The sequence below is a fragment of the Tenrec ecaudatus genome, chromosome 15 (genome assembly GCF_050624435.1).
Source record: "Tenrec ecaudatus isolate mTenEca1 chromosome 15, mTenEca1.hap1, whole genome shotgun sequence".
NCBI classification, from domain to species: domain Eukaryota; kingdom Metazoa; phylum Chordata; class Mammalia; order Afrosoricida; family Tenrecidae; genus Tenrec; species Tenrec ecaudatus.
In genome coordinates this window covers 39,694,826-39,720,185 of record NC_134544.1, presented here as the reverse complement: position 1 = coordinate 39,720,185, position 25,360 = coordinate 39,694,826, and the positions used below count along the sequence as shown (strand labels likewise).

The 25,360-nt window shown below is 47.9% G+C and overlaps 1 protein-coding gene across 8 annotated transcripts in view; it reads left to right on the top strand.

Annotated features, from left to right (window-relative positions):
- The window catches only part of FHOD3 (formin homology 2 domain containing 3), a 475,205-nt gene that overhangs the window by 266,010 nt on the left and 183,835 nt on the right, over positions 1–25,360 (top strand). For all 8 annotated transcript variants that reach the window (XM_075533135.1, XM_075533134.1, XM_075533133.1 and 5 more), the window contains exon 6: positions 18,522–18,616. In XM_075533135.1, the coding sequence (XP_075389250.1) occupies positions 18,522–18,616 (95 nt within the window). The remainder of the gene's footprint in view (positions 1–18,521; positions 18,617–25,360) is intronic.

Below are 25,360 nucleotides of genomic sequence, written 5' to 3'. Positions count from 1 at the left end.
CCCCAGGCCCAAGACCTGTGAGTTTCCCTCATTGCCCTGGCAGTAGAAAGCTACAGAAAGGCACAGAAAGCCTTTTCTCTGTGTGTGCCTGGAAGCCCAGCCATCTTCCTTTGGCCTGGGAATTCTTCATCCCTGCACCTACCCTACCCTTCTCAGAGCTGGGGTATTCATGAGCACCACCCCATGCTGTTTGGGATTCCTTGCTCTCAGCAGTCTTGTGCCTGTTGCTCTGTGCCCCCCAAGTAAGGGGGCTTGACTATCCAAAGTTGGATGGTCTGTATGTAGGCCCCCCTGAGGATCTCCTCCCTAGCCCAGCAGAGGGGCTTCTCCTGTCGAGACCCCTGGGCCAGACCTGCCTCTGTGGGCTTCCCCAGGACCCCTGAGGGAAGCATCAGAATTGGAAGGAGCCGGGTCAGGGTGAGCAAGCCCTGATCTCTGGTTCGCGGCCTCTGGCTCTGAGAGCGGACTTGGCAAGGCCCTGCCTTTCCACTGGTGCTTCCTTGGATGTGAGTGCTGGAAGAGCATGACAGGACACCTAATTAAAGTGACTGTTTTTCTTTCCACTGAGAAACTACACACGCCTGCCAATTTATTTTTCTCGAGGAGCAAAACCTATTAAAATCTTTCTTTGTTCCTTTGGCGTGTCCTTATCTGAAAAATGGGTCAGGGAGGGTGGAGGGCTGTGGAGGGGGAAAGGGGCTCTGGTGGCCAGCGGGCTGCCCACTGAGCTGCTAATGAGGCCCGTGGTGTGCACATACCGTCTGCTCGAAGGGGGAAAGATGAGGCCGTGTCCTCTTGAGAAGAGTCGGAATGGAGGCGGTGGCAGCGGGTTGGATTGGGTTTGGTGTGCAAGAGGAAAGCCCGAGAGGACCCAGACTCATGCATGTGATTGAGGCAGCAGCTCCAAGGCCGAGGTGGCAGCTGGAGAACTAGTTAGTGGCCGTGCCTGCTGAGTGGACTTGAACCCATGCACAACCTTCTGTGTGTCAGAGGGGAGCGGCGCTCCAGAGCTTTGCACCAGTGCCACCCCTCTCCTCCCCAAACTGGAACCGATTTGCCAGGCCTTTCTTCCCAGGTACTTCTGGGAGAATGCAAGCCTTCAACCTTCTGGTTCATAGCTGAGTGCCTTAGCCATTGGCCCCACCCAAGGACTCCTGGTAGCTAGCTAGCAACCCTGCATGATGAGATTTAAGCTGGGTGCTAGGAGGGAGCTGAGGGAATGGATCAGAAATAGACTGAGGAGGCTGCAGCAAGCTTGGCTGTGTTCAGGAGCTGTGGAAAGGTCTCTCTGAGAGGACCATGGCAGGATCCTGTTTCTGGAGACCTGGGAGGGTGGACCCTCCTTCCCTCCCTCTGAGAAAGATGCTGATTAAGCTTGGGAGTGTTAAGAGAGGCCCTCAGGCCTGAGTTATTTAGAAATTATCAGGGAGACACTATTAGGGGGAGTGGGCAATAGGCTTTCAGGGGTGATAGGGGGAGGTTGGTAATTTTTTCTAAGAAAGCTCTGGAAAATCTGCATTGCAAATCCTGCTAAATGTCAGCAGGGGATCCGAAACTCTGACACCTTGTTGGAGCACTTTGTGCTGATGAAATTCTTGTCTCCAGCCTAGAACTGGCAGCTTATTCACCTTAATTTTCATGCAGTAATCAGTGTTGAAAGAGTATTTCTCTGGCAGTTGCCCTTGGGGAAAACTGGGCCTGGACTTGTTATTTAAGGCGGACAATTAGGTGGAAGGGAATAATAATTCAGAGAACTCCAAACTCTCCATTCACTTCCAAGAATGCCAACATTATCCATCTAGGTTCAGTTGCTCTCCCCCCCCCCCCCCCCCCCCCCCGTGGGCTTTGGTGCAGAATGGAAATTGGGGGTAGGCCGATCCACTTTAGAGTGGAGAAGGAGTCTTAATGGGTTGATTAAAATAACTTAAAGTCCCTTCTTTAAGATAAATTATCCCTTTACAGGAGATAAGATTTTGGAAATGGCTTACAAAGTATCTGGAGATAACTTTGCTTTAAAAACTCTCACTGCAGATTGTCAGATTTCCCGCTCTGTCCCAGCTGAAAACCAAACCAGAGCCATTGTCACTCTGCTGATTTTGACTCACAGGGACCCTGTGTAGGGTTTCGGGACTTGACAGGAGTAGACAGGCTCATTTGTCTCCCGTGGAGCAGCTGGTGGCTTTGAACTACCGACCTTGAGGTTAGACAGCGGCATCAATCTTGGCGTCAATCTTCCTTCTGGAAGAGCTGATTGTATCCAACATGCCACATGGTCCCTGTCTTTACTCCCAGTGGGCAAACATAGGTCACCCCCACCCAAACCAAAAGGAAAGAAAAGGGTTACCCATCAGGCTGCTAACCTTTTTGCTAACCAATTTGAGACCACCGGCTGGTAGATGAGCCTTTCTAATCCCATAAAGATTTACAGTCTTGGAGAAAGCTCTGGACAGTGCTACTCTGCCCTATAGGATCATTGTGAATGGACATAAATGGAAATAGGCTTTGGCTTGAGCGACCCCCACCCCACATCCCCAAGATTTGTCGTGGCAGAAAATTACCCCTCTGATACAGTGAACGTTCTCTTTGCACTGTTAGGCCATTTTATTTACACCGAGTGGAACTAAATTCCCCGTAGTCACACCTTTCAAGGGCTAAAAAGTGTGATCTTGATGGGCTACCAATGAAATAGGGTTTTCTCTGACTTTAGAGGAGAAGGTCAGGTCCAGAGTGGAGTGGGAAGGCATCGTGCGAGAGGCCAAGTGGCCATCTTAGACGCCAGTCCAGGGAATCTTTGAGCCGGTGGTAGAACTACAGGCTGAATAAGCAAACCGTACTTCCTAAAGTCTTGTCTAGTACCTTTGAGGGGCTGGTTCGAAGGAAAACATGGTGATCGATCTATAGTCAGAGCATTGCGTCAATGAAAGTAAGCACCACATTAACAATACTTAGGGCTAAACACAAAAGGTCATCTCTCTTTGTGCCTGCCCACTGTGTGATACACAGTGGAAGGACAGAATTGATGGGCCGGGACCTTGGGAGATCCATCGCAGGAGGGCCATGTTGGGGAGCTCTCTGTTTAAGAAGTCATTTAACTGTGCCACCAAAGACTACACCTTCTAACTTCCTCCATGGTAGGTTGGCCAATCTTGGCCAACGGGGAAGGACGTGGACAAGAAGTCAGAGAACTGGTTTGGGATTACATTTGGTAAGGAAATGTTTTTGAAAATTCAAATCTAGCTCTGGTTTGTAGATTCGTTTGTAAGGGGGCTTTGGAACAGTTGCGAAGCCGTGGAGTGAAGGGGTGCTGGAATCTCTCCGTGAGCTGTTGGTACCCCTTGTGTCTTTAGATGAGAGGGCTGCTCTTAAATGCAAGGCACCTAGAACTGATGGATAAGCTGACACACCTAGACTGGAAGCCCCTGGGGGCAGCAGGGGGCAGGAGCAAAGGAGCCCTGAGTGACCGGGCAAGATGCTGCAATGGCCTGGTGCACAGAATGGCCAGAGGTGTGGTGTGAGGCCCCCTGATGCTGTCCTGAACCCAGGAGGAGCTGGGAGATGCTCAAGCTGTAGCGGACTTGTGTTGTGCTCTGGAAAAGTGCAAACCGCCTTAGGGATTGGGGAAGGGGTAGGAGCCAACAGAGGGAGACCAGGCCCTCTGATGCTGTCCTGAACCCAGGAGGAACTGGGAGATGCTCAAGCTGTGGCGGACTTGTGTGGTGCTCTGGAAAAGTGCAAACCGCCATAGGGATTGGGGAAGGGGTAGGAGCCAACAGAGGGAGACCAGCTGGACCCAGCAGTTGTTAACAATCCCGGCCGGGGGGTGCTGGAAAGGAATCTGAAGCAGCGATGGAAGGAGGAGAAGGGGAATTTGAGGCTAGTTTCCGAGGAAACATTTAGAGAATTAGGTGACTCACTGGCTGTAGAGAATGAGGCAAGCAAACTGGAATCTGGAATAGTTGATTCCAAATTCTATTGGCTAGAAATCTACAGAAACACATACACATACACACACACGTCTAGTGTGTTCTGACATGTTCTGTTTCATGGCCTGAGAAATATATCACTGGTCTCACTCACTAAGTTGAACCTAGTCACAGTGTTCAAAACTGTGGGTGAGCCGGCACCCCGGTCTCTCCCCTGGGTGATGGGCTACAGTGCACTGCACCCCCTTGGGGCCTGCTGCAGCAGCTGGGAGGTGGACATGCTGAGGTACAAAGAGAGTCACCACCTTCTAGTTCCGTGTCCAGCAAGTGTCACTGTTGTTGATGCCGGTTCTGCTCCAGGAACAGGCCGAGGGAGGAGTGTGTGAGGGCGAGAGCGGCTTGCCGTGCCTCAGGTGGACCCACTGGAGAAATGCGCAGTGGGAGCCACCATGGCCGCCCAGAGCGGAAAGCCAAGGCCCAGGAAGAACACCGCAAGGTGACTTGCTAGCCACACACCACGAGGCCTGCCCCCGGAAGTGGCAGAGCCTTTTGACTCCGCTGAAGGGAAGACGGGGAAGGCAGAACTTGTCCATCAGCAGAAAGGAAGGTGCTGTCGGGACACTCTCAGATGATGGGAAGCCAGAGAACGTCTCTAGCTTCTTGCCTACTCTAAAGAACTTGCACCAGACATGTTGAGGGGGAAGGGCGATGGTGCTTGAGGGAAACGTGGAGCATCCAGAGGGATGACAAAAACAAGAAAAATCAGCAAATGCCTAAATGCAGTTGTGTTAGTCTGGGTTGACTAGATACACAAATCCATAGGCACTCATATGTGTATTGCACTTATATCAAGAAGCAATTATGCCTCAAGATAACATCCCAACCCAGTCCAGATCAAGTCCATGAGTTCTATATTAGCCCGTAAGTCAGATATTCACCCATGAATTCCTCTTGAGACTCACACAACACATTCAATGACACCGAATGCAGGAAAATCACAGGCCAGTGTGTGGGAAGTCTTGCGGATCCAGTGGCAGTGGAAGCATCTCAGCGCTGGCGTGGGTCTCCACGTGGCTCCTCTAGCTCCAGGACTCTAGTGTCACTCTGTGTGTCTTGTCAGCAGGAATGTCTCATAGGGAGTATCTGAGCATCCCGCCTCCAGCGAGCTATTTATCTCCTTAGCACCTCCAAATGAGGTGATCAAGCTGCAACCTGATAAGCAGGCTAAACTCCACCCCTTCCTTCTTCATCGCCTCAAGTTGACAATAGGTTATACAACTACCACAGCGGTAGACCAGTCTCCTCCCCTTGGATTCTTTCAGATATTTTTGATAGTTGAAAACAGAAGTTGGAAGGGGGGTTGAAAGTATGAACACCTGTAAGACTGCTACAACATGGAGTAAACTCAAAACCAAGTGAGTTGCAGAGTCGATTCTGCTGAAGAGCGGCCAGGTGTGCTGGTGTGGAGTGTGCACTCCATCGGGTTTTCAGAGGTTATGATCCTTGGGGAGTAGACCACTAGACCTCTTTTTTCCCCCCTTTCCTCTTGGTAGCTCTGGGTGGATTCAAACTGTCTACTCTGCAGTTATTACCACCGTGCCTACTGTCTTGCACCGCATAACCTGGTGTGGTGGGTAAAGGGACCAGCCGACAGGATGGTAAAGTATGCACATTCCACTTGCACATGGAGAATGTTGAAGTCAACCACGAAGTCAATAGTACATATTATTATCCCAAGAGCCACCTCTTAAACTATGCAAAACTACACAGTGAGAAATGCCATGGGAAATTATAATTGCAGAGTGAAAATGTTGAAATCCTTCAGAAGGAGACGGGGAAGGGAAAATGGGAATAATAATAAATAAAAAGAGAATAAGCAGGAAACAAATCATAAAACAACAGACCTACATACCAAGGTGGCAATTACATTAAATGTAACCTGTCTAAGTACAGCAATTAAAAGACAGATGATCAGAACGGGTAAACAAAGTCGGCCCCAACTAGATGCTGCCTACCAGACGCACTCTTTAATGATAATGTTACCAGTAGTTTAAAAGCAAACGGAGGCAGGAATAAAGACCATGCAAACCCTAATCTGAAGAAGACTTAAGTTCCCCTATTAAAGTAGACATCAGAAGAGAGAAAACGGTCATTAAAGCATGACCAAGCAGGGCATTATCGTCAAAAGGGTCAGTTTGTCCAGAAGCCCTACAACCGTGCATGTACCGAACAACGCCATTTCAAAGCACCGGAAGCAAAGGCTGGCAGAACTGAAATGGGAAAAAAAAAAATCCTCAGCGGATGCAAGGAGCCCTGGTGGTGTGTAGTGGTTATGAGTTAACTGTGATTGGCATGGTCGGCAGTTCAAAACCACCAGCAGCTCCTCGGGAGAAAGACTGGGCTTTCTACTCCCGTAAACAGTTGCAGTCTTGAAAACCCACTGGGGTCACGATGAGTCAGCATTGGCTCACTAGCGCTGAGTTTGGATCATTGAGGACAACAGAGGCCCTCTGGGGAATCGATGGAGCCAGTCGATCAAAATGCAGCAGGGCAGAGAAGAACTGAAACAACACTAGCAACCAACTGGGCCAGCTGCCTTTTCAGAGCCCTCCCCCTTAACTCGGGCAGTGTGCTCATCTTTTCAAGTGCACATACGGTGTTCACCAAGGAAGGTCACTCCCTTAAGACATTTAAGGAATTAAAATCATACAAGACATCTTTTCTGATGTAGTGGAATTAAACTACAAATCAATAGCAAACAGGTAACAGGGATAGCTACAAAGAGTTGGCTTCCAAATATCTACAGATATCTACATGGCTTCCAAATTACCCGTGACTTAAAGAGGAATTGTCCATGGAAAGTATGAGAAGAAAATGAAAGTCCAACATACCAAAGTTTGTGGGGGAGCAATTGGAGCAGCTTGGAGGCTGCTCAACAATAGCATTTCAAACAATAGCATTTCAGGTTTATATTGGAAAATATATATCATTTTATTTTTTTATCATTTTATTGGGGGCTCTTATCACAATCCATATATCCATCCATTGTGTCAAGCATATTTGTACATTTGTTGCCATCATCATTTTCAAAACATTTTCTTTCTACTTGAACCTTTGGTATCAGCTCCTCACTTTTCCCCTCCATCCCTCACCACCCTCCTTCTCTTGCTCCCGAACCCCTGACAATTTATAGATTGTTTTTCATGTTTTATATTGACCAATGTCTCCCTTCACCCACTTTTCTGGGAGGGGGTTATAGTTAGATCATTGTTATCAGTTAGTTCCTCCTATCTCCCCCAACCTTCCCCTCCCTCTCCTGGTATGTCTACTCTCATTGTTGGTCCTGAGGGGTTTATCTGTTCTGGATTCCCTGTGTTTCTGGTTCCTATCTGTACCAGTGTACATCCTCTGCTCTAGCTGGATTTGTAAGGTAGAATTGGGGTCATGATAGTTGGGGGAGGAAGCCTTAAAGATCTAGAGGAAAGTTGTATGTTTCATCGGTGCTATTCTGCACTCTTATTAAGGGGGTGTCCAGTTGCCTACACGTGGGCTTTGAGTCTCCACTCCGCACTCCCACTCCCACTCATTCACAATGATATGAGTTTTTGTTCTGGGTCTTTGATGCCTGATACAACACCTCATGATCACACAGGCTGGTGTGCTTCTTCCATGTGGGCTTTGTTGCTTCTCAGCTAGATGGCCGCTTGTTTATCTTCAAGCTTTTAAGACCCCAGACGCTGTATCTTTTGATAGCTATGCACCATCTGCTTTCATATATATATTTAAAAGAAGGGAGAGAAAAATCCAAATGTTTCCAGAGTCCCAAGAAGCAGAATAAATTGGGCAAAAAATAAACTAGCTCATTGCCAGTGAGTCAGTTCTGACACCGTGTCACCTTATGGGCAAAGTAGAACTTCCCATGAGGATTTACAAGGTTGTCACTCGTTACAGGAGCAGAAAGCCTCATTTTTCACCGACTGTCTAGTGACTTCGAACTGCTGACTTTGTGATTAGCAGTTCAATATGTAACCCCTTATACCACCAGGGCTCCTTAACCAACAGGATGGGCATTTGTATGTATTTTAAAGGATTAGCACGTGTCATGGGGGGCGGGACTGGGGACTGCCAAGTCCTACACCTGTAGGGCAGGTCAACAGGCTGAAAACTCCGGTATCATTTCTGTTAAGAGTCTTGATGCAGAATTCTCTCTCCCAGAAACCTCAGTGTTTGCTCTAAAGACCTTCAAAGGTGGGACGAGGCCCACTCACCCAAGATGAAGGAGGCGGTCTGACTAGCCCCGTACAGCGAGGAAGAGCTGCAGCTATACAAGGAAGTTAGTGTGCAGCTGAGCGGCGTCTGGAAAAGAGGCTCACAGGGTTCCACAGGTGGGCTCTGCATCTTCTTCTAGCACAGAGAACGCTTGGCAGAGCACTGCATGAGGCCCGTGCTTCCTTGTTATAAAGAACAGGTTAAGACTGCTGCAGACCTCCATCCTGGTGGGCATGGGTGCAGGTATCTTCAAATCCCACAACACAGTAAACGGATAATGCACCCTGGCCCAGAGGGGATGCAAGACAGGCTCAGCATTTAAGATTCAATCGATAAAGAACTGTATTGAAAGCACCGAAGATAAAGTCCAAATCTGAAGGAGGGAATGGTAGCAGAGCTTCCACTGTGAACACCTGGTTTGCTGAAGGCTATGGATGACGGCAAGAACCCCAAATCCATTTGCAGGATCCACACCCAGATTACTCCTTTGATAAATTCCTTCTGAGGACAGTCAGGGTGACTAATCTTGTTATCAGACAGAGAGCACTGTAGAGAGGATTATGGTAGATATAGTTAGATTAAAATGTAATGTCTTATTTGGTCTCTTTTTTGACCCATTGAAAATGGGTGAAAATTAATTTTTTTAAGTGAAGAGGAAGTACCCATGGATGAGGGCTCTAGTGACCGTACACCAGGGATGTGAAAGACTTTGCTGCCATGCAGAGCTCCCTGGAAAGTGAATTACGGCAGGTGTAGTTATCTTAAAACGTAATACCTTATCATTTGCGCTCCCTTTAGACCCATTTTTAAATTTGTAGTTTTTAATGTTGTCTACTCTTCAGTTGAGGTTTTACTGCGTTTTATTTTGCTGCTGTTGTTAGTTTGTTGTTGGGTTTTTTAATATGTTTTTCTGGAAATGAAATCCAGAATAGGTAACTCTGTGAAGATGGCAACTGGATTAATGATTTCTTGGGGTTATAGCAGGGGAGGTTGTGGGGAAATGGGGAGCTAACATCAATGAGTACCAGAAAGAAGAAAATGTTCTAAAATTGATGGTGGTAATGATTGTACAGCTTCTTGATATGATTGAATATTGTATGATATGTGGATTATGTGCCAATAAAATTGTGTTTAAAAAAGATTACATGCAAGAAAAAATATATAAACCATCTAAGAAAGCAAAAGCACATGATCAATTCAATTGGTGCAGAAAAAGCACTTGATGAAATTTACCATCCACTTGTGAGCAAAGCAAAACAAACCTAGGGATTGAAGTGAGTCCCTCACCTTGATAAGAGCCTTTATAAAGCTGTCCAGTTAACTTCAGACTTAATGGCCACGCTGCCCTAGCATTGGGGAAAAGACAACAATATCTGTTCTCGCCACTCTGCTGAACATTAAACCGAAAGTTTCAATGAACGCAGTAAAGCCAGGGGAAGGATAGCTGGAGGCAGGCAGGCTGGGACAGAAGACGTCACATTCTCATTCACAGAAAGCATTATGCAGGTAGAAGTTTTCAGGGCATCTACTTTTTCAAACCTACAATTGGAATTATCAGAGTGGCAGGTTACATAGGCAGCACAAACAAATCAACTGTGTTTCTGTATAGTGGAATACAGCCCTGGTGACACAGTGGGTCACGCGTTGGCCTGCTAACCCAAAGCCTAGCAGTTTGAAACCACCAGCTGCTCTGCGGGAGAAAGAGAAGGCTCTCTCCTCCATAGTCTTGGAAGCTCACAGGAGCGGCTTTCCTCTATCTTGTAGGGTCACCATGAGTCAGAATTGACTTGATGACAGTGGGTTTGAGTAATAAGCAATTGAGAATGGTAAAAAAAATTAGCATACCATTTGCAAAATCCCCAAAGTACAAAATATGTATACATAGGAGGGTACTCAACAAAACATTTCCCCCCCTAAAAGCTATTTATTTAAATTGATTTACAAAGCAACCTTATCACCTTCAAAGTACTCTCCACTACTCTTAATACACTTGTCAAATCTGCAGTTCCATCCCTGGAAACTCCTCTGGTTGGGATGGCGGACAGCACCTCCCTTGTTTTTCTTCATGTCTTCTACAGCACCAAGCTGTTGTCCCTTCATGTCCCTCTTCACTCGCAGAAACAAAAAGAAGTCGCACAGAGCAAGGTCAGCTGAGTAAGGTGTGTGGGGCAAGAGAGGCATGCTGGGTTTGATGCCCAAAAGGTGCTCACTGAGAGGGCGGCATGAGCAGGTGCATCGTGGTGGCCAACCCTGCCCCCGTCTGCCACAAATCAGGCCTTTGTGCCACACACTGTGATGCAATCTGTTCAGAACCTCTCAGTAGAAAGCTTGATTAACAGTCCGACCTGGTGGAATGAACTCCAAATGCACTAGCACCCTCATTAAAAAACAAAACAACATTGTCTTGATCTTTGATTTCACTTGATGAGCTTTTCTGAGACAAGATGACGATGGCGTCTCCCACTGGCTTGATTGATGTTTGGTTTCCCGGTCATAAGAATAGCACCATGTCTCCTCACCAGTAACGACCTTGGGGGAATGGCTGGGTTGCTTTGGAGCTGTTCTTTCAAAGCACAGCATGTTTCCACTTGATGCCCTTTTGCCTGGTTCGTCAGAACCTGAGGCACAGTCTTCTGTTAAAAATCGCTGAGCCGAGCTCCAAGATAGTCCCGATAACTTCCCCATCTCTTCAGTGGTCTGTTGTCAGTCTCTGAGCACAGTGCACCCATTTTGTCAACATGCTCATTCATTCAGGAAATTAACGGATGTCCAGAATGAGGTTTGTCATCGGTCGACATTTCACTGTTTTTGAAATAAAATCACTCGTATACTCAAGTTTTCCCCATAGCACTGGCCTTGTAAGCTGTGTTCAACATCACAACAGTTTCTGTGGCATTGCTCCTGAGCAGGAAACAGAATTTCACAATCGCACGCTGTTCTCTTAAATCGGCCCTCACAAGAAACAAGGCACGAGTGAACTGCTTTTACAAACAAATTCACTGTGACCAGAGAACCTTACCAGGAGGTGCCGCTGGCTGCTCGAACTCAGAGTGAGTCGCTAGATGCTTGCCTAGTGGGAAAAATGCATACTATGACAGCTCCTCTGGGCGGGGCTGTTTTACATTTTTTGGGGGGGGGCGGTACTCCCTCGTGCATTTAACAAAATGCATGTGGAATCTGTATGCTGAAAATTAAAAAACACAGACAAAGGTAATCAGAACAACCAACTAGACATAATAGGTTTGTGGTCAATTGAAAATTCAGCACAGTGAGATAGCAGTTCTCACAAAACTGATGTATAGGTTTAATGCCATGCTCATAAAGTTTCCAGAAAATAGAATTTTGTTTAAAGACGTGGACAATTTATTTCTAAAATGTATCTGAGACTGCAAAATAACCAGCATGGCCAAAGAATTTTGGAAAAGAGGAACGTTACCTTAGTGAGGAATGCACAGTCTTGGAAAGGAATAGACGGGTACATCAGGGGAGCAGAATAGAGAATCCAGACTTAGATGTCCACAGCTGTGGGCTGCTGTCGTGAGGTGGTGTCTGGCCACTTTTGATGCATAGCAATCTCACATGACAGTCGAGCGGCCCCATCACGTTTTCTTGACTCCCTATGGCCAGAACCTTCTGTCCAGGAGTCCCCGGCGACTTTCTGGTAGCAGCTGGGAGAGCGGCCTGAGTTCCTTCGGGAAAAGACCCAAGAACAGCCCCTCTGGTGTGAAGTCATTTCAGCTCATGGCACCCCTTAAAAGATTGCAGCCTAATAAACTTCATCAGGTTATCCCGGGGTGGGGGTGGGGTCGCTATGAGTTGAATATCAACTCCTCAGACAATCTCACCTTCCTCATGACAAGCACTAATTTTCCCGGCACCTGTGACCCCCAACGCACAGGCTTTCGGGTCATAGATTTTATCTCCTGTGTGATTTTTTTTCCCTTGCCAGCCCAAGGTGAGGCTTTTCAATCAGTGCAGCCTCAAGGTGAGTGACTCTGTTTAGCGCCATCTTGTGTCTCTGCTGGGTTTTGCAGGAAGGGTTGCTCGCATTAGGGTCCTGGTGTGCTTATTAGATATTAACCTCCTGGTGGCTTAACTCCTCCAGTGTGAGCAGCTGAAAGCCTTGGGAGCGGAGTAGGTCCTAGAAAGCTGAAAGCAATCTGTGTCCGTTCTTCATTGCTGACGTGCCGCCCTCTTTCCGAGCAGTTGCCTGGTTTCCTGTGCGTTTGCATTACTGAAAGCCCTTAGCATTGAGGGTGAACTTCATTCCTGCCTTCTCAGCCTGCAGGGAGGTTGAAGCAGCTCTCTCTCACTCGCTGCACCTTTAGGTGGATTTAGAGGCAGATGCTACAGAGTGCCTCAGGACAAGCTTCCTCAGCAATGGAATTTAAGGACTGGGAAAAGGACTGGTGTGAGCCACCATTCCTGGGACATTTGCCAGTTGAGGGGGGTGGGGGAGAGGAGGGGTAGGGAGAAGGGTGTGTGTGTGTGTGTGTGTGTGTGTGTGTGTGTGTGTGCGCGCGCGTGTGTGCTAAATTCCCAGTTCTTTCTCAGGGCAGCATCTTTCTGAAGGAGAGAGAGTGGGGTGGGGGTGGGGGTGGGGGTGCTTCTCTCGACAGCCACAGATGAGCGCATGAAACTTCTAAAACTAAGAACGCCCAGTGTTCGACACGGTACAGGCTTCCTCTCATTCCTCTTTGTATACGAGTACCTGTTGACTTTCTTTCTTAATCATTTTATTGGGGGCTCTTACAGCTCTTATCACAATCCATACATCCATCCATTGTGTCAGTCACATTTGTACATATGTTGCCATCATCATTTTCAAAACATTTTCTTCCTACTTGAGCCATTGGTATCAGCTCATTCTCCCCTCCTTCACCCTCCCTCCCTCATGAACCCTCGATAATATATAATATTATTTTAATATCTTACACTGACCACTGTCTCCTTTCACCTACTTTTCTGTTGTTCGTCCCTCTGGGAGGGGGGTTATATGGTGATCATTGTGATTGGTTCCCACTTTCTCCCCCCACCTTCCCCTTCCCCTTCCTGGTATTGCTATTCTCATTATTGATCTTGAGGGGTTTATCTGCCCTGGATTCCCTGTGTTTCCAGCTCTTATCTGTACCAGTGTACATACTGTGGTCTAGCTGGATTTGTAAGGTAGAATTAGGGTCATGATAGTGGGGAGGAGGAAGCCTTAAAGATCTAGAGGAAAGTTGTATGTTTCATTGGTGCTATTCTGCACCCTGACTGGCTTGTCTCTTCCTTGTGACCCTTTTGTAAGGGGATGTCCAGTTGCCTACAGATGGGGTTTGGGTCTCTACTCTGCACTCCCCTCATTCACAGTGATATGATTTTTTGTTCTGGATTTTTGATGCCTAATACCTGATCCAATCAACACCTCATGATCACACAGTTTGGTGTTCTTCTTCCATGTGGGCTTTGTTGCTTCTCAGCTAGTTGGCCACTTGTTTATCTTCAAGCCTTTGAGACCCCAGACAGCTGGGCACCATCAGTTTTCTTCAACACATTTAGTTATGCACCCACTTTGTCTTCAGTGATAGTGTCGGGGAAGGTGAGCATTATAGAATGCCAGGTTATTAGAACAAAGTCTTCTTTCATCGAGGGAGGACTTGAGTAGAGCACCAATGTCCGTCTGCTACCTTTATACTTAACTTATAAATATATGCACATAGATCTATTTCCCTATTGTTATATCTAAATATATTTACATATGTACCTGTCTGTATTTAGACCTCTATAAATGTCCTTTGCCTCCTAGTTCTTTCCTCTATTTACTTTTGTCTTATCTCACTGTCATGTTTGACCTTCATTGGGCTGTCAGTAATTCATCTTGGCCTCATGGCACTTGCTCAAGCCCCATCAGGCATCCTACACCCTCCTTGCCATCAATTTTAGATCTCTTGTTGTTCTCTTGTCCCTTGGTTTATTCGCTCCCCCCTCCCTTCCTTCCTTTTTTTTTTTGGTTTCTCTCCTTGATCCTTTGGAGGAAGAATTGGGAATGGGTTCTCAAACATCAACTATCTATATTTGCCTAATTTGTACTTAGTGTATTTTCCTTAATTTGTATTTTGTTCTGTTCCATAAATACCATTTCATATAGATTTTCTCCAAGTCACACATAAACTCTGTGTGTATGTTAATGCATAGAAACGAATCTGTAAGAAAAATATATCAATATCTTCAGGATGTTGCTCCTGAAACAGATGAATGATATTTATCTTAAAATACTCTTCTGCAGTTTTCAATTTTCTGAATGATATTTGTTACCAGAAAAAAAAGTTATAATGCCTGAAGAAAAAAAAATGTCACTGCCAGGTGTGTGAATCAGGGACCCCTGGTGGCGGTGGGGTCTGCACTGGGCTTCCAGCAGCAAGTTCAGCATGTGAACTCCTGCTGTGCCAAGAAAGAAAGTGAAGTTCCAGCCTGGGAAACCCACGGAGCACTCCTACCTGCCCTGCAGGGTCTCTGTGACTTGTCATCAACGACACATTGAGTTAGTGGGCATTTACTTAGGGTATGTTAAGGAGCCTGGCAGTGCAGTGACGAAAGTGTTACCTACTAACTGAAGTCAGCAGTTCAAACCCCACAACTGCATCCTGGGAGACAGATGTAGCAGTTGGCTTCTGTGGTGGTTACAGCCTTGGAAATTCTGTGTGGCCGTTTTGCCCTGTCACGGAGGCTCTCTGCAGCTGGGGTGACTTAGGCGGCATGAGAGAAAGGTGAGGCTGGCTGCTTCCACACCTGTTTACAGACTTGGAGACCCACACGGGCTCTTTTGTGTCCCACAGGGTAGCTCAAGGTGGAACTAACTTGATGGCAATGGGTTTGGGACTTTGGGTTTTATAGGGTCACTAATGGTACAGTGAGATAGAAGCATTGGCCTGCTGACCTCCAGGTTGGCGGTTCAAACCCATTGGCTGCTCTCTGGAAGAAAGATGGAGCTGTCTGCTTTGATAATTATTTACAGTCTCAGAAACTGAAAGAAGCCATTCTACTCAGTCCTCAGCAGTTGAGATGAGTCAGAATCGACTCTATAGCAGTAGATCCTGTAGGGATCTAGACTCCAAGAATCAATTTGTCTCGATTCTTCTTGTTGTCAAGTGCTTCCAGATCAATTCTGACTCAGAGAGACCCATTGTGACAGATGAGAACTCTCCCATCAGGTTTCCTGGGCTGCAGTCTTTGTCGTCCCCCGGTCTTTTCTCCTGTTGAGCTTCTAGAGGGTTCCAGCAGCTGACCTCGCAGGTAACACCTGAGTGCTTGACCATTACACCTCCAGGCTCCATATGTTGATGCGTCTTTGTGTTTGTGGTTAGGCGGTCCTGTTGAGTCGGTTTGACTCACCTAGTGACCCCGTATACAACAGCAGGAAACGCTGCCCAGGCCCAGGCCATCCTCACACTTGTCATATGTCGGACGGAGCCCACTGTTGCAGCCACAGTGTCCATCCACCTCATCGAAGATCTTCCTCTTTTTCTCTGACCCTCTATTTGACCTAGCAACATGTCTTCTTCTAGGGACTGGTCTCTCCTGACAACATGTCCAATGAACTTGAGATGGCATCACACCATCCTTGCTTCTAAGGAGCTTTCTGGCTGTACTTCTTCCAGGACAGATTTGTTTGTCTTTCTGCCAGTCTATGGTGCAGTCATAGCCTTCTCTGGCACCACATTTATATGCATTGGTTCGTCTATGGTCTTTCATAATCAGCCTCCAACTTTCATGTGCATATGAGGCAATTAAAAATACCATGGTGGAGACCCAAAGCCCATTTGTAGACCATTGAACATCCCCTCACAGAAAGGTCACAAGGAAGGGATGAGTCAGCCAGAGTGCAGTATAGCACTGACGAAACACACAATATTCCTCAAGTTCTTGAATGCTTCCGGCCCCTGTCCCACTCCTCCGCACACACCCACTATCATGACCCAGTTCTACCTTGTAAACCTGGCTAAACTGGAGCATGTACAGTGGTACAGATAAAAGCTCTCAGCACACAGAATCCAGGACAGATAACCACCCCTTGCCCCAGAACAGTAATGGGAGTAGCGATACTATGAGGGTAGGGGGAAGGTAGGGGAGAAGGGATAACCGATTGCAATGATTGATGTATAACTCCCCCCAGGAGTTCTCTCCCAGGAGCACGAACAACCATACTGTGGGCAAAGGGAGACAGTGGGCGGTGTAAGATATGAAAATAATGATAATTTATAATTTATCAAGGGTTCGTGGTGGTGGCGGGGTGGGGGAAGAGGAGCTGGTAACAAGGGTTCAAGTAGAAAGAAAATGTTTTTAAAAATGATGATGGCAACACATGTACAGACGTGCTTGATACAACTGATGTTTGGATTGTGATAAGAGCTGTAAGAGCCCCCAATAAAATGACTTATTAAAAAAGAAAGAATGAAAATCCCATGGCTCGGGTCAGGCACACCCTAGTCCTCAAAGGGACACATGTGCATTTCAACACTCTAAAGAAGTCATGTGCAGCAGAGTGACTGCTGCTTCCAGGAGCACTGCCTGCGGAGTGAAGCAAGGCAGTGTCTTCGACGATCTCCATCTTTTCTCCATTAAGCATCATGCTACCCAGTAGTTCAGGTGTGAGGAGTGTGCTCACCTTTACATTGCGTTGTCATCCGTACTGAAGGCTGCAGTCCTTGACCTTCATCGGCAAGTGCTTCGAGTCCTCCTCACTTTCGGCAAGCAAGGTTGTGTCATCTGCCCATCACATTCTTTGCATAATGTAGCTTCTCTGATTATTTGCTCAACATCCAGAGTGAATAAGTATAGTGAGACGCTACAACCCTGATGCACACGTTCCCTTATTCTGTTCCTTTATTCTGTTCACACAACTGCCTTTTGGTTTCTTATGAGCACAACGAAGTGGTTTGGAATTCCCATTCTTCTCAAGCCTACCCATAGTTTGTTATGGGCCACAGTATCAAATGCCATTGCATAGTTAATAAAGCACAAGTAAGCATCTTTCTGGTATGCTCTACTTTCAGCCAAGATCCATCTGACATCAGCAATGATATCCCTTGTCCCATGTCTTCTTCTGACTCCGGCCTGAACCCCTAGCAGCTGCCTGTCAATGTATTGCTACAACCATTGTTGGAAGCTATTCAGCAAAGTTTCCCTTGCCTGTGATATCAATGATAATATTTTATAGTTTATGCTTCCTGTTGGGGCACCACATTTGGTTAATGGCAAAAACCCCCAAACAAAACATGGTCCTTTGGTTTTGGTTTTTGAGAGTATTGACAATCTGTTGTGCGTGTTATTTTCCTAAACTAAGAGTTTAGGGCTCCCCCCACCCCCCATGATTTCTGGTGTTTTTAGCTGAAATCTCTTAAACAAATCAATAGATAAGATTTAAACACTGGCGCAGATAGGAGCTGGAGGCACAGGGAATCCAGGGCAGATGATACCTTCAGGACCAGGGGTGTGAGGGGTGATACTGGGAGAGTGGAGGGTGAGTAGGTTGGAAAGGGGGGACCGATTACAAGGATCTACATGTGACCTCCTCCCTGGGGGATGGACAGCAGAGAAGGGGGGGAAGGGAGACTCCGGATAGGGCAAATAGGACAAAATAATAATTTATAAATTATCAAGGGCTCATGAGGGAGGGGGGAGCGGGGAGGGAGGGGAAAGAAAAGAGGACCTGATGCAAAGGCCTTAAGTGGAGAGCAAATGTTTGAAAATGATTAGGGCAAGGAATGTACAGATGTGCTTTATACAATTGATGTATGTATATGTATAGATTGTGATAAGAGTTGTATGAGCCCCTAATAAAATATTAAAAAAAAAAGATTTAAGTCCATACTTGCCCTTTACTGAAAGGAATGGTATCTTCTCAGGATAATCGTGGAGCCCGGGGTTTGCTTCATCATCAGCTGGGGCGCTAGACAGGCTGCTTTAGGAAATGTATGTGTCCTCTTGGCCCCCAACAACCCAGACACCATCTAGCATGGACCTTCACCCATGTCTGGCAGGGCACAGAGCTAAAGAACCATCAAAAATAAACATGTGTCCATCAAGGCCAAAGCAACAATAATCGCTGGTTTGGGTGCCTAAATTGCACACTGCGGGCGCTGGGAATAGCTCTCGTTTCTTCTGGTGGGGTCAATACGCTTCTCTATGAACTGAAATTTAGCTAACTTCAGAGCCCAAGAATATGGATTCTATCCGTTACATTACAGCGTACTTAGCATCTCAGAATCTCAACGGACGTGATTACCGAAGAGCATATTTACCTACGAAACCACAGTGACCCCGTGTTTCCTATGTTCTTCTCTGTAGCTTTGGGCCAGATTATGTTGTATGTGGATGGGATGAACGGAGTGACCAGCCACAATGAAACCATCCAGTGGCTGTACACGCTCGTTGGCTCCAAGGTAAGAGAAGCTTGGGATGGGATGTCTGAGTGGGTTTCCATAGCATGCCCCCCCAGGGTCACCGTCTCTGGGGACAGGCAGGTCTGCTGAAAGGACACGTACCCAGTTATACTCAGAGCTTGCTCTTGCAAATGAGGGCCACTGCCTGACATTTTCAAACACACCAGTCACTTCTGAATTCCTAGTGCCCGTCTGTCTTCAAACTTTTTTTTTTCTTCCTTCAAGCTTTAATCATAGGTCTTTGGTTCACTTGGTGTTTAATCATTAGTTAAAACTTTATACCATAGATGTATTAATTTTGCCTGCTCTATTTCATGTATGTTCAGCTACTTAAATAAGTATATATTGATATTTTATACATATGAAAGGGCTTTAGAAAGCCCATGGAATAATTCCATTACCTTTAATTTCACTTTCACACTTTTTATTTATAAAAAAGTTAAACAAATTAGAAAAATTCCAAGCTTCCAAATAACTTTTTCTGTTATCATGATAGAATATGAAGGAAGAAAAAAGAGAAGACTTCTTCACTGTAAAAATAAAATGCAGCTGACTTCGTCCAAAAATAAAAGCTCATTTTACTGGGGGCTTTTACAGCTCTTATAACAATCCATACATCAGTTATATCCAGCACATATGTACAAATGTTGCCATCATTGTTTTATGAACATTTACTTTCTATTTGATCTCTTGGTATCAGCTCCTCTTTCCCCCCTTCTTCCCACTCTCATTTCCCCTTGATAAATTGTAACTTATTATTATTTTCATATCTTTACACAGACCGCTTTCTCCCTTCCTTTCTGTTGTTTGTTCCCCTGGGGGTGGGGTTGGGATTCACTTATGTGTCGATCATTGCTTTCACAAGCCTCCTTGTATGTATGTGTGTATTGTGATCCATAAATCACCCTGGTGGCATGACCATTAAGCCCTTGCCTGCCACAGGCAAGCCTGGTGACTTGAGCCCACCTAGAGCTGCCCAGGAGAGAGATCTGCCAGGCTTTCCCCTTAAAGATGCAGCCTAGGAAACTCTATGGGAGGCATGCTACTCAGTCCCATGGAGTCACCATGAGTGAAAATCAGCTCACAGCACCTACCGATAACAATAGCCTTCCTCGGTAGCCATGAAAGAATGTCTAAATGCCTTTCAGCAATACTACGAATTATAGCAGTAACTGCTATAGACGTACCAAGCACCAAACTTTGGTCTTTTTTAAAAATGATTTTATTGGTGAGCTCATACAACTCTTATCAAAATCCATACATATATCTATTGTGTCAAGCACATTTGTACATTTGTTGCCATCATCATTCTCAAAACATTTGCTTTCTACTTGAGCCCTTGGTATCAGCTCCTCATTTTTCCCTTCCCTCCCCGCCTCCCCCCTCCCCCCGTGAACCCTTGATACCTTATAATTATTATTATTTTGTCATGTCTTATACTGTTGGATGTCTCCCTTCACCCACTTTTCTGTTGTCCATCCCCCAGGGAGGGGATTATATGAAGATCCTTGTAATCGGTTCCCCCTTTCTACCCCACCTTCCTTCTACCCTCCCGGTATCACCACTCTCACCACTGGTCCTGAGGGGTTCATCTGTCCTGGATCCCCTGTGTTTCCAGTTCCCATCTGTGCCAGTGTACATCCTCTGGTCTAGCCAGATTTATAAGGTGGATTTGGGATTGTGGTAGTGGGTGGAGGAAGCATTTAGGAACTAGAGGAAAGTTATATGTTTCATCGTTGCTACATTGCACTCTGACTGACTTGTCTCCGTCAAACGTAGGTCTTTTACAAACATTCTCTCACTCAGTCCTCATGAGACCACTGCCAGGCAAGCAATGCTATCTTTGTTGTATGAAAGAGGGAGACTAGAGCTTGTTTGTGAGAATCTATCTCATTGTCCTGATAGGCCGTGGTGGGAGTTGACCTGGCCCAGGCATGGTTGCCCATGCTCCGGCCTGGCCTTGCCCTGACTCTGAGGTCCCCAGGCTCTCAGGAAGTACTGTTCTCGGGAAGCAGTTCTACCTGTCACTCCTGAGGGGTTCAAAGCTGGGCGAGGCTCTGCATGATCTCTGGGCTCTGGAGTTGGGTCTTTAGGAACTTGATTGAAGGAGAGATTTGTGAGATAGAGTAAGAAGGGATTCTGCCCTGAGCAGGTACAAATGCAGAGGATTTGGATAGGTTCAGCTCCCAGGAACGAGGGCAGTGGGAGCCGTGAAGGAAATCAAAGTGTTTGGAGGGAAACAAGGTCAAGGGTGAGGGTTGGCCTTGAAGAATTTGAACCCAACTTAGTAGGTCACAGAATCAACATAACGTCCTGCTGTCCCTGCAGGACACACAGGCAGCCCAGTCTATTCCCCTTTCCTGTAGTCATCAGCCCTGACCCATCTGCAAGCCTGCCCCCCCCCCCTGCATCCCCTGGCCTCTCATGATTTGCTTCTCATGGTGCGCCCAGCTGTGTTGCTTTGTGATGAGAACAATTCTCCTCTCAGTCCAGCTCTTCCTTTCAGAATTTCTCAGCCCCCGAGGACTGTCCCTGTGCAGGAGTGAGAGTGCCTTTTCTCTGTGGGTGCCGGTGGGTGCCCTTTCAGTTGACTCCAACTCTTAGTGATCCTGTACGACATGGTAGAACCAATGGCTTCCTGGGTTTCCACAGCCGTCATCTTGACAGAAACTCCCACAGGACAGCTGGTGGGTTTGAACTGCCAGCCTTTCCATTCGCAGGCACCCTCTGGACCACTGTGCCACCAGGGATGCCTTCTCTGTAGGCAGGTACTGGTCTGCTGGGCTCTTTCGTTTTCCTCCCAACTTGCTTTTGCCTTGACCCCCATAGTACCTATGACAGAGTCATTTCCCCACTTCATAAAAGAAGCAGCTACAATTTCTCTCAGGAGACAGAAAGCCATTTTTACAAGGTTTTATTTTTGGCGTTGCTTTCTGTAGAAAGTGGAAACTGCTCTTGGATGATCTTAGAACCCGAGTGGAATGCTGGGCCTACTAGGTTGGTTTCGCCAGGCCAGGGTGCGATTTCCATCTCAGATTCTGTGTCAGTGTTCTCTGTTTTCCCTCCCTTCTGCTGGAGGCCAGCCTCCTGATTCCAGAGCCCCTTGCCCAGCATTGATGCTCCTTTGGAAGCCAGCCCCCTTCGCCAAGGCTCTCTGGGTGGTCTCACAGGGCTTCAAGCTGGAAATATTGAAGAAGCTTGTACAGATACTGACGGACTTCTATGGCATGTCATGTCTGAGCTTTAAAAATCTTTGTAGCTCCACATGGTCATGATGAGACGCCAGCAGCTAGCCCATGTCTAATGTGCCATGGGACCTAACTTGCGCACGGTGGGGAAGGCCTTGCTGTGTGAGCCCCTCCCAGAGAGGGCGAGAGCCTGGAGAGCCAGGGCTGCCAGCATGGAATCAGTGTGAGGAAGGAGGGGGCAGGCTCAAAGAAGAGGAGACAGAAAGGCACGGGCGAGCAGAGGCCACCAGGGAGGCAGAGAGAGGTCATGAGGCAGAGCGGCCAGAGAAGAGAAAGGCACTTGTCTGCTTGGCAGACAGACAGATGTAAACCCCAGTCTTGGCAGTGGCAGCATTTGCCTGTTGCTTTTCCCCCAGAACCATTCCCTTGGGGAAGCATGGAGGTGGAAGGAAACACAGCGAAGCTGTATTGTGTTTCTCACCAGGATGGAGAGACCGTAAAACCCCAAAGCCTCCCCATGCCTGAGCAGGAACTTAGAACTTACCTGTGCTCTGGTTGCTCGCGTCCCACCAAGACCAGTTCCAGGAGCGTGGCTGCTTCCTTCCAGATGTTTCAGAGCCCCGGTGGTGGAGAGCAGAGCCCTCATGGCAGAACAAGTTACCAGTTGGGCTGCTAAACACAATGTGAGCAGTTCGGCACCACCAGCCGCTCCTTGGGAGAAAGATTAGGCTTTCTACTCCCGCAAAGAGTCACCATCTCAGAAATTCACCGGGCAGCCGGACTCTGTCCTGTAGGATCACTGTGGGTGAGAACTGGAGCCAAGGCAGGGAATTTGGTCTGGGGCCCGGTGATGGAGACTCCACGCTGTTTCCCAGAATATCTGTTCTCCACACAATCGTCCATGGCTGGTGTGTTGGGAGCGGATTGCCAGACGGTTCTTCTAAGGAACCTCCGTTTGCCTTGAATCTCGAAGCTTTCAGTTAACAGTCAAGTGCATGACCTGTTAGCTCTGTCCAGGGACTCCATACCGACAGTCATTGAGTCAACTGCCATGCATAGCTACCCTCAAGAGGGTTTCCCAGGCTGTCAACTCTTTGTGGGAACAGACAGCCTCGTCTTCCTCCTGAAGCCCATGAGGTTAGCCGCCCAGTGATCACTCCACAGTGCTGCCAGGGCTGCGTGTGCTTGTGGGCGATGGCTGGTCAGGGCACGTGCCCCTCCTCGGGGCCTCTGCTTGAGGTGCTGTTAGGGAAGCATGAGGTGAGAGGAAACACATCGTGTTTCTCAGCAGGATGGAGAGACCATAAAACCCCAAAGCCTTCTGCCAACCACTCGGCCACCTGCACTGGACCAGCATGCTCTTCTTCCCCACCGTCCTCTTTGTCTTAGAGGACAGTCCACTACAGTCTCTGGCTCCCGTGCCCAACACAACGCCGGTGACTGTAAGGACAAGAAAATTGTTGCAAGTGTCAGCCCTGTACCTTGGCAAGAGTGATGTCAGTGGCCATGTACCACCTGACCCCACGTGACCTTGCCCAGTGTGCCAGGAACTGAAAGTCAATGGCAGCAGCTTTCATTTACAAAATGAACCCGGTAGCCCCCTGATATGCCCCCTATTTCCGGTACTCCCTAAACTCACTGCCATCGAGTTGATTCCAACTCGGAGTGACCTGCCCCCGTGGGTTCCCAAAGCCATAAAGCTTCACTGGGAGTGGAGAGCCCCATCTTTCCAGTGCTGGCCTGTGGTTAACAGCCCGGTGCGTAGCGCTTGTGCTGGCTGGGCTCCAACAGGACCACCCTGCCCCCAAGTGGAAGTCAACTCATGGTGACTCTCCAGGGCAGGGTAGAACTGCCCCCTGTGAGGGTCCAAGACTGGGACTGGTGATGGAGCCAGAAGCCCTCTCTGTCTCTCTCAGAGGGACTAGTGGTTTCGAACTGCTGACCTTGTGCTTAGCAACCCAATGCCACCAGATGGACACACCCTGCATAGAGTGAGAGAAGGAAATCAGCCCCTTCCCCGACACCCAGGTGGGGTGACAGAGCCGCAGTAGGTTTTCCCGGTTCAAGTTGAATTATGAAATAAAAAATGCCAGGTGCTTTTAGGGTTCCTTTTGATACAGAGTCAGGTTTCTCTGAGCCCAAAAGATTTACCTTGGGCTCCTGATGTTTTTGCCTTAAACAGGCGTGGAGTCGGAGAGCAGGCTTGTCCTTCTGCCTTCAAAATTCTTCACTTTCCTCCCACGAAAGGGAACGCGATGTGATTCCAAAGCTTGCCAGGGGTCATGACGGGATGTGTATTTGCAGACTGTAGAGACTCGGAGTCAAAATGACGCATCTGCTGCCAGATCGCCATTTAAAAAGATGGCGTGTGTGTGTGTGCGCGCGCGTGCGTGAGCGCCCTCTCTTTCTGTGAAGGTCTGCCAACAGCTTAGGCTCCCATTGAACAGTCCCCACACAAGGTGTCCCATGACCTTGTGGACAGTCTCCTCAGCTGTGGACAGTCGGTATTTCCACGCCGGTTCTTTCATTCCCACTCATCGTTTCTCTGCCCCCTCCTTTCAGAGCGGCTGCCACCTGTGGGGCCTCACCCAGGTGACTGGGGTATGCATATCCCTTAGTGTCTGAGCCAATGTGTTACTTAGCAACAAGGTGATCTTGAGGGCTGCTTTGGCCAAACAGTGGCTTTTTAAAGCAACTGGGAAAGGTGTTTTCAAACAGCACTTCATTGTAGTGACAAGAATCCACCTGTAAAACTTCCCAGTCCGCAGTAAGAGGCAGGTGTCTGTGTAGGACATCACAGATGATGGCCTTTTTTTCTCTCGTGTGTAGTTACGATGTTCACACAGCTTTAGGGCCAGAGGTCATTCGAAGTCAGATCATCTGTCTCTGTCCGGATGAGGGAGGGAGGGTCCAGGGCCCTGTGACTAGGAACTGCCCAGCCCCTAGCCAGTTCTCCAGGGACCCTTCCTGCCCCTGTCGTCAAGCCTGCCCCCTCTGACCTGCCCACATTGGCTAGCCCTGCTCGCTCTTGGTTTGGCTGGTGGTCCCTTTTAATCCAGTGCTGCCCGTGACCCCCCGCTCTTGACTCCCTCTCACTTGTGTGAGCTGGGCGCCCGTGGGCACGCTGCCATAGCAGCCTGACTACCAGGGGGAGTCTGTAAAGAATGGAAGTTCACTCCCTCACAGTCCTGGAGGGGAAAAGTCACCCCATCAGGGTCTCAGCTGCGACCGTCCCTGCTGGGGACCCTCTCCCGCTTTCTGGTGTCATCTGGCTCTCCTGGGAGGTCCTGGGCCGGCCGCCCCTCGGTGTCTGTTCTGCTCATTTATAACTCAGACCTGATTCGGTTTCGGATTCGTCCCCACTGTGGGGTGGGGGCCTGGTTCACATGGCCAAAGAAAGCCCTCTATTTCCAGGCAGGCCCTTACTCAGAGAGAGAAGGCACAGCATCTCAACAGATGTTGTTGAGGGACACAGTTTGTTCTTAACAGCATTCTCCCCTCGTGCCCCGCAGCCCCAGCCAGGGGAGCCCTGGCTACAGCCTTCCCCACACCCACA